Source organism: Diabrotica virgifera, chromosome 2 (genome assembly GCF_917563875.1).
Source record: "Diabrotica virgifera virgifera chromosome 2, PGI_DIABVI_V3a".
NCBI classification, from domain to species: domain Eukaryota; kingdom Metazoa; phylum Arthropoda; class Insecta; order Coleoptera; family Chrysomelidae; genus Diabrotica; species Diabrotica virgifera.
In genome coordinates, this window is record NC_065444.1 from 37,846,256 (window position 1) to 37,858,029 (window position 11,774).

At 31.7% G+C, this 11,774-nt stretch overlaps 2 protein-coding genes across 2 annotated transcripts in view; one reads left to right on the forward strand and one right to left on the reverse strand.

Annotated features, from left to right (window-relative positions):
• The window catches only part of LOC114329625 (ATPase family AAA domain-containing protein 5), a 29,588-nt gene extending 20,764 nt beyond the window's left edge, over nucleotides 1–8,824 (reverse strand). The window contains exons 1-2 of the mRNA XM_050643605.1: nucleotides 8,198–8,824; nucleotides 365–1,407 (exon numbers count right to left, since the gene is read on the reverse strand). Of these exons, the coding sequence (XP_050499562.1) occupies nucleotides 365–1,407; nucleotides 8,198–8,730 (1,576 nt within the window). The 5' untranslated portion in view covers nucleotides 8,731–8,824. The remainder of the gene's footprint in view (nucleotides 1–364; nucleotides 1,408–8,197) is intronic.
• A 123-nt stretch (nucleotides 8,825–8,947) lies between these two features.
• On the forward strand, nucleotides 8,948–10,797 carry LOC114329626 (39S ribosomal protein L16, mitochondrial). Its single transcript, XM_028278802.2, has 5 exons — nucleotides 8,948–9,106; nucleotides 9,161–9,226; nucleotides 9,497–9,654; nucleotides 9,714–9,912; nucleotides 10,504–10,797. Exons 1-5 carry the CDS (start codon nucleotides 9,079–9,081, stop codon nucleotides 10,761–10,763), a joined length of 711 nt encoding a protein of 236 aa, XP_028134603.1. The 5' UTR covers nucleotides 8,948–9,078; the 3' UTR covers nucleotides 10,764–10,797.
• Nucleotides 10,798–11,774: the final 977 nt, after the last annotated feature.

Genomic DNA, 11,774 nt, shown 5'->3' on the forward strand with positions numbered 1-11,774 from the left:
GCAATTATAATTATTATTATACTTATTTATAATTATAATAATACTTGTAATTGCATTTATTACAACGCAAGAGATCCTAAAGAGGTCCCGATTAAACTTCCGTTAACTAATGGGCTGTTAATCGAGACATAAAGTACCGGACCTTAAAGACAAAGAGAAACAGTGTAGCTGGTAGCTAATTATGTAATGTTTTTTATTTGCCAACAGCGCTTTCCTGCTAAACTTGACCGAAGCAAAAAAACTAATATACGAGGAAAAATTTGTTGAATTTGTTTGCCGTCAAGTTTATACCAGTGGTTTGTGATGCCATTAAATCTGTGACGTGCATGCCTAATTGTTTGACTTTTAGTTTATGTAATCTTACCTTCAGAAGTAGAATTTTCAGCATAATCCATCACTTTGCTATTTCTAGTTGACTTTTCGTTTTCATTTTTGTCTTCCTGTATTTTCAGTCTACTTGATCGCCTTGTACACGTGACTATACCACCGGTACTTGATTCTACCTCCAAATGATCTGTCTCTTTTGATACCTTTGTAAAAATAACTGTGTCCCTACTTGAATCATCCAAAGCAATAACTTTTGAATTAGATTTACTCTTTTTCCTTTTTGATTTTTTCATATATTTTCTTTTTTTTCTAGTAATATTTTCCTCTAGATTTGTTTTATTTTCAACAGTTTCATTAATAATTTCAGCCTCTACATCAACATCTCTGACTTTATCAGTAGTTATAAATGCTAACATGCTACCAGCTTTAGTTTTAACAGCTTTTTTAAGCTTATTGTTTATTTCAACTTTTAAATTTGCTGTATTTTTTTCTTTTTGGTTGTCTTTATTGTCTTCTTTTGTATAATTATCCTTAGGACTTTTCTCTATACTCTTATCATCTACTTTACAATCTTTAATATGCTTTTTTGTTTTATTTATTTCATCATTGGCTTCTTTTGGTAAATTTTTATCTTCATTTTTCCTAGGCCTTCCTCTTTTTTTCTTTATCTCCACTTTTTTATCCTCTTTCACTTCTTTATTAATACGATTTTTTTCTTTTTTTGAAGATTGATCTTCAGTTATATCTTGTTTGACCTTCACTACTTCAAAATCAGAATCTTCACTACTGCTTTCTATTTTAGCTACTCTTTTCCTCCTAGGGACTTTTTCGCTTTTCTCAAATTCCTCACCCTCAACTTTCAAAAGTTTCTTTAACCTCTTTGCTCTGACTCTCAACTTTTTATCAATTATTTCATCTTTTTCTTCTTCTAGTCTCTTTCTTTTTGCGCTACCTTTTTGTTCTGACCAATTCATAAACAAATCTCTTCGTGCAGCTAATTTTTCTTTGTTTTCTTGCTCTTCTACTGAAAAATCTTTATCCAGTTCTTTGCCTGGTGAGTTCAGTCCTATACTTTTGTTCCTAAACAAAAATAAAATGTATAATTAAATTTGTATAATTTATTCCTGGTTGCACCAACAGATTTTAAGCTTAAGAAGTGCCTTAAGCTCAGTTTATGAAACAAACTGGTGCAAAGTAAGTGAGATTTAAAGTGGCCCTCTCTATAAGCTGAGCTGGGCTAAGCCGGAGCTTAAGATTTGTTGGTGCAATCAGGCATTGATATATCGACTGGGATTTATAGTTATGAATGAGTCAGATAGAGGAGAAGAAGACAAACTCAGCTACAAAAACTATAGAGGCATATCTTTACTCTGTGTGAGCTATAAGGTGTTTACGTGGATCATAAACAGGGGATTAAGACACTTCACAGAGCAAATCATACGAGAATACCATGTCGGATTCCATACCAAGGATGGTCTACTATTGACTAGCTATTCAATGTAAAACAAATGGCTAAAGCCTGGGAGCACGTCATTACGATAAGAGAGATTTTAATTATGTGAGAATTTAGTATACCAAGGAAATTGGTTCAAAATTAGTTCAAGCCACCATGATTCACACAAGAGAGCAAGTACGAGTTCAAAATCAATTGACAGATCTCTTCCATATAAAGTATTTTCTACCTAAGAAGACCGCTTTGCAATTAAATGCCGATAACTTTATTACTAGCGGACCAGATAATCAGCGATGTATTTTACACTATCTATATGAATAACATTTTACTGGTCTGTTGTGTCAATCAGCACTACTCAACAAGTTTTCGTTTATTCGTTTTAATATTTTAATACAGTGCGCTGGAATAAGTGTTACCCCCCCCCCCCCTACTAACTAATTTATTTTTAGCACATAAGCAAAACGCTCGGACAGGTCAATTTTTAAAATAATCATAGTATATTATAGCATCAATGTTTCGAACTTTACGCGATTCTCTTTCAGGTGACAGTCATAACTTTGATTTTTTTAAATGAGAAAGTACATCATGTGAAACCTCATTTAAAAGCTTTTGAAATACTGATTACAAAAATGTATAATATTTTAATCCTTTTTGAGACTGTAGGCGAAAAATTTTGGTCAAATTATTTTGAAATGTATTCATTTCTTTCAAATCCTCAGAAAACTAATAAGTAATTTTGAAATATTTAAACGCAGAATAAAATATTACAGTATTATCGAGGGTCAAAAGTCCCTGAGAACTTCTATATTGATTATTTTAATAAGTCACAGGGGTGAAAAAAAAAGAAAATTTAGTCGGATTTTTAATTTCAAATATATCATTCAAAAGAAATTTTTGTTTATTCTGTAAGGGACTTTCAGCCCTCGCTAATAATGTAATCTTTTATTCTGCATTTAAATTATTTAAAAATACTTATTAGTTTTCTCAGGATTAGAAAAAAATGAAAGCATTTAATATTATACATTTTTGTAATCAGTATTTCAAACGCTTTTAAATGAGCTATTACATGATCTACTTTCCCATTTAAAAAAAATCAAAGTTTTGCCTGTCCCCTGAAGAGGGATGGCGTAAAGTTCGAAACATTGATGTTATAATATACTTTGATTATTTTAAAAATCGACCTGTCCGAGCGTTTTGCTTATGTGCTAGAAATAAATAAGTTATTAAGGGAGGGGGATAACACTTATTTCAGCGCACTGTATCTTATTTAAACAGTGAATTTATTACATACGTTATTTTTTTTTAATTTCTTGTGACGTATACAACACCATATTATTTGAAAAATATAAGGAGTACCATGTGTCATAATAATTATAATCTCCTTTATACAGGTAAAAAAAAACAGGTAAAAAATAAAACCTGTAATCGGAACAGCAGCCACTTTCTGTCACTTGTTGTTGCGTGAAATAGATTTCCGACTTATTTCGTATGCTTTAAATGATGATGCACGGGCAAAGACTCGCGGACTCAACTGTATTGTAGCAAAATACATAATCAGCAAAAATCTTATTTAAAACATGCGAACCGTTTTTGCAATCACTACACTTGTTTAAACCTTTTGTTTTGTTGAAAACTCAGAAGGGATTTAGGGCCAGTTTGTTTCAAGGTTATAATTAATACAGTGTCTGAAGAAAGTAAAGTCCTGGATGTATTTTATTCAAATTTGGACATGTTTGGACCTTAATGAACATTTGATATCGACAAATAATTTCGAGTATTCGAAATATTCCATCCCACTTCTTTTAACACATATATATACATATTATATTCATTTTATTTGCCTTTGATAGAGAAAAATCCAATATTCTTACTGAACATAAAATACAGGAAATTAAATATTTTTAATTTTCAAGCGATCGGAATTAAATATTAACGCCCCACTGTTTGAGACCCACTGATCATCTCTTAATTGCATATCGGCAGTCATATGGTAAAAGGACTTTAACTACAGGGCTAGAACAGGAAGATGGGCTGGCTCTGACCATGTTTAATACATAATATGGAATACGTTATAACAAAAATGTCTGTAAACCCAAAAAATTTATTGTTTAATTAAACTAAGCAGATTGTGAGATAAACGATATAAACGATATAGATGATATAAACGTGACTGGACTAACGGCAAAAGACGTCACTTAATGTCTCTTGACATGACACATGCTTGAAGAAAATGCTAAAGAAATAGGGCTAGCCATCAACATAGATAAAACTAAAGCCCTAATACAAGCAAGGACACAATGAAACTTGCAGAATTTGACAATAGAATTGAAGTAGTAAAACAGCACACATACCTGGGCATACAGATAACTGAGGACTAACAGACAAAAAATCAAATCAATCAAATGTAAAAAAAAATCGAATGTAAGAAGATATGAAAAATATAATTCTGGAAGAAAAATCAGCAAGGACAGAATCAAAAATTGTTTTTTTAAGAGTTTGTACCTGTAGTGAGAAAATTTCAAGAGAAGAAACTAGGAATAACGCTGGAAGAGGTGAGAAATGTTTATTGATTTTAGAAAACACTCCTGCTCATCCCTCTGATAATATTCTATGTTCAGAAGATGACAACTTTAGCTGTATTTTTTTGACCAAAAAATACATGGTTTATTCAACTCATGGAACAGGGATTAATTTTGGCAACCAAATGAATATAATGCTGAAAATTTTTAGATGAAGTAATGGTTGTATTGGATGATGAAGATAACGCAGAGGATACAAGAAGGCAGCATAATTTTAGAAAGTTTATTATAAAAAAACAGCAAACTTCAAAGAGTAAACAAAACTTATTCCTTTTTCAAAGCAGGATTACCGAAAGCAAGCATGTTAATATTAAACAGCAACGTCACTTCACTAGTAAGACAATTAAATAGAATTTTGTTTGTGTTTTGCCTTTTTCATTTATATCTAACCACAGTGCACATATTTTCAAAAACAAAGTTTTTTGATTTTTTGATTTTTAACAAGAGACTTATTTATTTGAACAGACTTTGGGCTTTAACGGACACACCATCCCCTAAATTAGTACATTATATCACGGTTTTACTGTACTACGAAAGTTATTGAGAAGGATACTTATTTATGACAATGATGGTATGTGGAGATTCAGGTTTAACCACGAGTTGTATCAATATTCCAAAGAATTTTCTATAGCAAATTATGCAACAATACACTATTGCACTGGGGAGGTCACCTTATAAGAATGGATAGTAACAGAACACCTAGTAGAATGGCAGTGGGAAATCGACAAGTAGGAAGATTAAGGAAAAGGTGGATGGACGAAATGAGAACTGATACTAAAGAAATTTGGAGGGTGGAGGAGAGCAGCCAAGGGAAGATATGATTGGGGGCAGATGCTGGGGGATGCTAGGGCTCAACTTGGGCTGTAGCACCATTGGAGATAGTACACATAATAGAGTTAACAGCCGGTTTCCGAAACGTTATTCAAATCTCCGATCATCTAATCGGCTGTCAGATTTGATCAACTGTTAACCTGTGATGGGTTTCTGAAACGCCAATTATTGTAAAATTGCATGATCATAGATCATGTAATCGATGATCTGACATACGATTTGGTAGCGATACTGTCACAATTGGCTGTTATCCTTCAAAATTTCAATTATATTAACCTCTAAATCCAAACTTGTATCTTTAGATTCTAAAGGTGCATTCTCTCTTACGTACTGTCACTTTTGTTTGGGGCAAGAATTGAATGAGAGCATTTTAAAAATGAGGCTAGGTAATGTGACGAGAGTTGGAGATATAAAACAGTTTATTTATGATCTATAATATTTTATAATCGTATTTTTATTTTTGGTCTATATATTTACTTTTTATATTTATTTTTAATTTATTTACCGGCTGTTTTATTGTCTTCAAAGTTAGCTGCTATAATTTCTCACACGTTTTCCCTCTTATTTACATCGCTATAACCATTTAGGTCCTGCTTTTTAGACCTCTGGCCTCTCAAAAAATAGCTCTATGAGTCTAGCATCCTTGTTATCTTACATTTTTAAAAGAAAAAAAATATAAATTATATAATCAAATATAAAAAATGTCCGAGATATCCATGTTCTGCAAGTTAAATAAATATTTTAAATTATTTCTTCCATAAAAAAATCTTATTTTTATTGAATAATATGATTTATATCATTTATATATCGCTACTTCAGTACAAAAGGGCCACAAATCAAAAAATACGAAAATCGCGTTTATTGAAAAAATCTAACCTTAAGCAGTCATATTTTTATATACCACTGAAACCCCCATGTATTTTACGTTTTTTAATATCGAAATAACACTTGCGCCCTTTTTGCATTTTTATGTTTGAAAGAAAAAATATGGACAAAACCGCCACTTTGTTAGTTGTGTCCTGGCAGTCGAAGTGAACGCACGTTTCCTTTGTGCTAAAGAGCCACATTTCAAAAAACCCTAGTCGTTGTTACCGTTTTTATAAACGAAAGTGCCACATTCCGAAATACGTCCGTTTGGCACAGAAGATTCACGTAAGTACATTATTATTTCTTAAGCAAAAGAGATGTGTAACGAAATACGGCCATTTTATACAAAATATTCGCATAATATATATTTTTTTTTCTCAATCAAAAACGATGTATTACAGAATACGTTCATTTTGCTTATGATATTCTCGTAGTTAGTATATCATTTAAAATAAAAAAAGGGCCATATATTGGGACACGACTGTTTTGCATTTTTTATGACAGTCAAATGTTATTATTAGAAAGTAAAATGCCGTTGTTTTATTTACTTGCACAGTAGACTCTCTCCATAACGAGAACTGAAATGGCGGACCAAGACTCTCGTTATAAGCAGATCTCGTTATATCAGACAACAATAATATTGAAATGTTTTGATGCCTCTTATGTAGTTTATTAAGCCCTTAATGTACACGCTCTGATACGAGAGCGTGCCTTATTGGCAATTTTGTACACGCTCTGACACGAGCGACCATTAACCCATTAGACCTATTTATGGGATATTAAAAGTTTAATTTTTTTCAACCATTAACATTTTTGCGTAAATTGTAAGAAAAAATTTACCCTGTATATTTTATGATCTAGTAAACTAGTTAATACACTTTGTTTGATTATATTACAAACACCCATTCAGTAAAAAAATTATAAACATTGGTCAAATTTTTTTACCTCGTCTAGATTTACACATTTAATAATGAAAATTTCATTTCGGCACTATTTTTGTCTCTCTATGGGTTATTATTGTTGAGTAAGGTTTATTACATCCGATAGTCATAAATAAATCTGGTAAAAATATATTGCTGAACAGTAAATGAAGTTTACCTCCGAGGTCCAGATTTATTTATTATATCTAATAACTTGCCCTAGGAACCGTTGACAATTGATACATTGAATTTTGTTGAATTGTTAAAAACTGTTTTTATTGGAGACACTAAACAGCTGTAAAACATTGATACCTTTTTTTATTATCCAGCTAGTGTTAAGACATTAAGTTATAAATTGTACCTTTTAGTAGTAGTTTTGGAATTAACTTTTGTTATTTTTGTAGACTGACATTGTAATATTTTTTTTGATAAGATAAGACTTTTTGTAATAATTTTACTCAAAATCTACATTAATTAGTGACAAAAACATTGATTAAAATGTTTGTTTTTTTGGTATGTGTCCGTTTATTTCAAATTCCTATCATGACATAAGAAATATTTTTTATACAAAAGGGCCATATCTGCTAATATCTCTTTCAGGAAAATACTTACACTGTATCTAAATACAATATCAGATACAGTTTAAATTTACCTTTCTATCAATATATTACTTGCATATCAATGATAAAAAATAAAAGAAAAATGAACCAAAAATAAATGTCAAAACTTTTGAGTAGCTCCTCTGTAAAAACTGTGATTTTGATTTGTGGCCCTTTTGTATTGAAGTAGCGATATGTGTTATTTGACAATTTTTTCCCATTATTTGTTAATTACAGTAATTAAAAAACTAAAAAAACTCTTAACAGTCCGTTAATCGACGGATAGTCGCAGATTACGTAACAGTCCATTTTTACCGCCTTTTGACAAGCGAAACTGGTTAATCGACCTTTCGGAGACTCAAAACACTCATGATCGGCTGTTAACTAACGATTAATCTTATGTCAGGTGATCGACTGTTGTTAAAACTAGTTTGGTTGACGTTTCTGACGCATTTAATCTATTGTTAATCGTCGATTACATAATTTTTGAGATGATCGTCCTTTCGGAAACCGGGCGTAAGTCTAATAATCATGAATAATAAATGTTATCAAGGTAACAGTAAGCAAGTGATATTGACAGATATAAATGATAAATGAAAACAGATAATGTAAATAAAATACCTTCTATCCATCAAGAATTGAAAAGCGTTAACTTTATTGCTCTTTTGTGCACTATTTAGGTCATCAGATGTTTCTTGTACATCTACTTCTAAAGTTTTCTTCTCATTATTATTTCCTTCTAAATTCAATTTTACAGCTGAAGTAGGTTTATTACTAATATTCTTCAATTTACTCTCTTTTATTAACCCATTTCTACAATTATCTGGCTTATTTTCTTTCATCTTCGTGGGAGAATCTGAGCTGTTTGAAGTTTCTTGGACTAAGGCTTTTATAAAGCTCCCATTTCCGGAGGCCCTTTTCGTGTGTCCACTATTATTCGGAGAAAACTTTAGATTTTCCGACAATAACTCCGTTACGTCTCGAACTGCTGGATCGGAGACTTTACGTTTCTTTTTTTTCCTACGTTTCTTTCTACTTGTATCACCATTTTTGTCAGACTCTGGCTCTACTTCTATAACTGGTACCACTGAGTCTTCAGAGTTAACGTCTTTTTTCTTTGGTGGGCTTGAAAAATAATCTTTGATGTCTTTCATAATTTGAATTTTATATTATTTATTACATCGCGTAATTGTTTCCATTCTACCGCCAAAAATTTGATAATATTGACATTTATAAAAGTGTTAGGTTAAGTTAACGTCAGCAGAAGTCTCTTCGTCTTTTCTTATTCTTTTTGTGGCTATGTCCTTGACAATTCAAAAGTCACCCTAACAATGAACTGAAATCATATCTGAATCTGACGTAAATATAAATATAAATAAATAGAAAGAAGAGGAAACTAACCTAACAAAAGACCCAAAAAAGCCATAGAATTTTATAAATTAGTTAATTTTATTTAAGAATATTAGAATATTTAAGAAACTTTGTGTAGTAAAATAATAAAAATGTTACGCGAACTACAACTATTAAGACGTAAGACAAAAAATTTATTTATTGTTTGAAATTATTAATTTTTTTATATTGTAGCTCTAAGGATACTATTTGTTCAGTCAAGTGGATTTAAACACTTTCCATCACCCCCCAAATTTGACCGTAAGTGTAGATTAAACCACAAGTTACTTTTTATTATAGTTAAACCAGAAAAATAGGACTCATTAATTAATATTCAGCCGTGGGGGTACTATTATACCGGGCGTGATATTCCATGAAGAAGGGATCTACCTGTTGTATGAAATGATCCCTTGTTTATATAATTTCACAAATCGAAGAATAGCATCCCGCATCCTGCTGAACTGAATAAATGAATCTTTTAGTTCTCTTGTTTAGGTATATAGGTAACATAAATTATATTTTTCTTTCTAGACATTCAGCTACCAGAAAAACCCAGACTTAAGTTTATAGATAAAGTTCCACAATTGCCTCCATCGATACGACCGCCCAAAATGCAGAAGAAATTAAAGCTAATGCGTGGTCCTGAACAAGTACACACTTTCTTGTTGCACAAGCAATACGGAATTATGGTAGTTTACATATCATTATGACATCATTTGACAGAAAAATAATTGATCTTATTTTCCAGGCAACCGGAGGTGGTCGTTTAAAGTGGGGTCACTTTGAAATGATGCGTATGACAATTGGTAGGAAAATGGACAACAATAGGATGTTTGCTCTATGGAGAGTGGATGCACCTTGGCAGCCAGTCACAAAACAAGGTTTAGGGGTACGAATGGGTGGTGGAAAAGGAGCTATAGATCATTACGTTACTCCAGTAAGAGCAGGTAGGTTTGTTACTTAATACATCTATTTATTTATTTATTCACAGGATGTCTCCATTTACTCCCATAACCATAAAAAAACATACTAAAAACTAAATACTAAATAATTATCAAATATTGTTATAAACAAACGATTAAATTAAACGAAATTATATTTTTTTCTGAAAATCTTCACTTCTACGAAAGTTAAAGGTCATCCCTAATATACTCAGTCAAAGAATGCTTTTAAGAAAGCTAATACATCTTGGTTTAAAGATGAGCAAACAATGGATTATTTACTCTGGCAAAGGTATTCGAGAAATCAGTATAAATGGAGTCAACTTCATACCCACCTCGAAAGCCCTGACAATATAGTCAAGATTTGTAGACATAGATTTACCCTGCCTAAATCCACTTTGCTCATTAATCAAAGAGATTTCTACGATGTGAAGTGAAATATTATTTGTTTAGAATTAGTTCAGAAAGTTTATTGATGGAAGATAGCACAACAACAGGTCTATAATATATTCAGTTTTTTTGCCACATGATTGTAAGTGCCTTCTAGTCTTTTGATTATTTAGTAAATTGAGTAAATGTGCTAATGATTTGTTTCAGGTAGAATAATTTTGGAATTAGGAGGAAAATGTGAATATGCTGAAGTAAAGGATTTCCTACAGGATGTAGCAAATAAGTTACCATTCAAAGCAATGCCTGTTTCTCAAGATATTCTAGACGAAATGAAGGAACGTGAAAAATGGGAGGAAGAAAACAATCAAAATGAATACACCATGAAGTATATAATCCAAAATAATATGGGTGGTTGCCAGAAGTGGTTGTCTCCGTATGAAATAAAATATTTTTGTAAATATGTATAGATTTTTTAGGTAAAATAAATTTATTTAATTTTGAGACGACTTTGTAATGTTTAGCAAATGTGGGCACAAAATATATTACCAGAAAAATTGAATAAATGAACTATGGAGCAATTATGCTTTTAAGTACTGTATACAAAGTTCTAGCAAGTATTTTAAATGTGAGACTAAAAACATATTCAGAACAAACATTAAAGTGAAAACTTTAACAAAAGCAATGAAAAGCTTAAATAATGGTAAAGCTTGCAGTCCAGAAGATACTTCCGTATAATTGATTAAAAATAAACTTTTTCAGATATTAACAAAATTCTTTGAGACATTCCTGAATGGACATGGACACCTAGTACTAGGGGAATAGATGAGGGCATATATTTCATCAGTTCATAAGAAAGGAGACAAGAGATATACTGAAAATTACAGAGGGATTTTAGTAATAAGCACAGCCATTATATTGTATGCTAGAATATTAAGACTTTTTTTGTAACTTTTTCTGTTATGTTTTTTACTTTAACATGTTTCGTGCGAATGGCATACAAGCGAGCCACATGATGCCTTCACCAGTGTGCAGACGGCGGCCATTAATTATATACATTTTTAGTATGTACTTACATGTTTTTTTGTCCGTTCAGAGTATGTCTTAGTATCAGACTTCCGCAAGCAATGTGTTAATACCCTTATTAGAGTCTGCCACTGCTTTTGCGAAGGCTTTTTCTACGTACCTATGAGTTAAACAATATTGAAGAAACTATACAACCTTGCCTTAATAGGCGCAGCAAACTGGCAACGGTTGGCAATGGATAGGACTGACTGGCCTAATAGACTTATGAAAGTCGAGGCTCTTTCATAGGGCTGTAGCACCACTGATGATGATGAATGATCATACAACCTTGCCTTACTCCTTTCTTAATGAGAAATCTTCAGTTTCGTTGAAATTTTGAAGACATACTGTTGCTGTCTGGTTCCAATACAGATTAGCGATAATTCTTATATCCTTGTCATCCAATCCCAACTCGA

Coding starts and splice junctions, on each gene's coding strand:
- LOC114329626 (XM_028278802.2), top strand. CDS start 9,079: ATGTTACGCGAACTACAACTATTAAGAC. Junction 9,107..9,160: donor CGAACTACAACTATTAAGAC/GTAAGACAAAAA, acceptor TTTATATTGTAG/CTCTAAGGATACTATTTGTT. Junction 9,913..10,503: donor CGTTACTCCAGTAAGAGCAG/GTAGGTTTGTTA, acceptor GATTTGTTTCAG/GTAGAATAATTTTGGAATTA.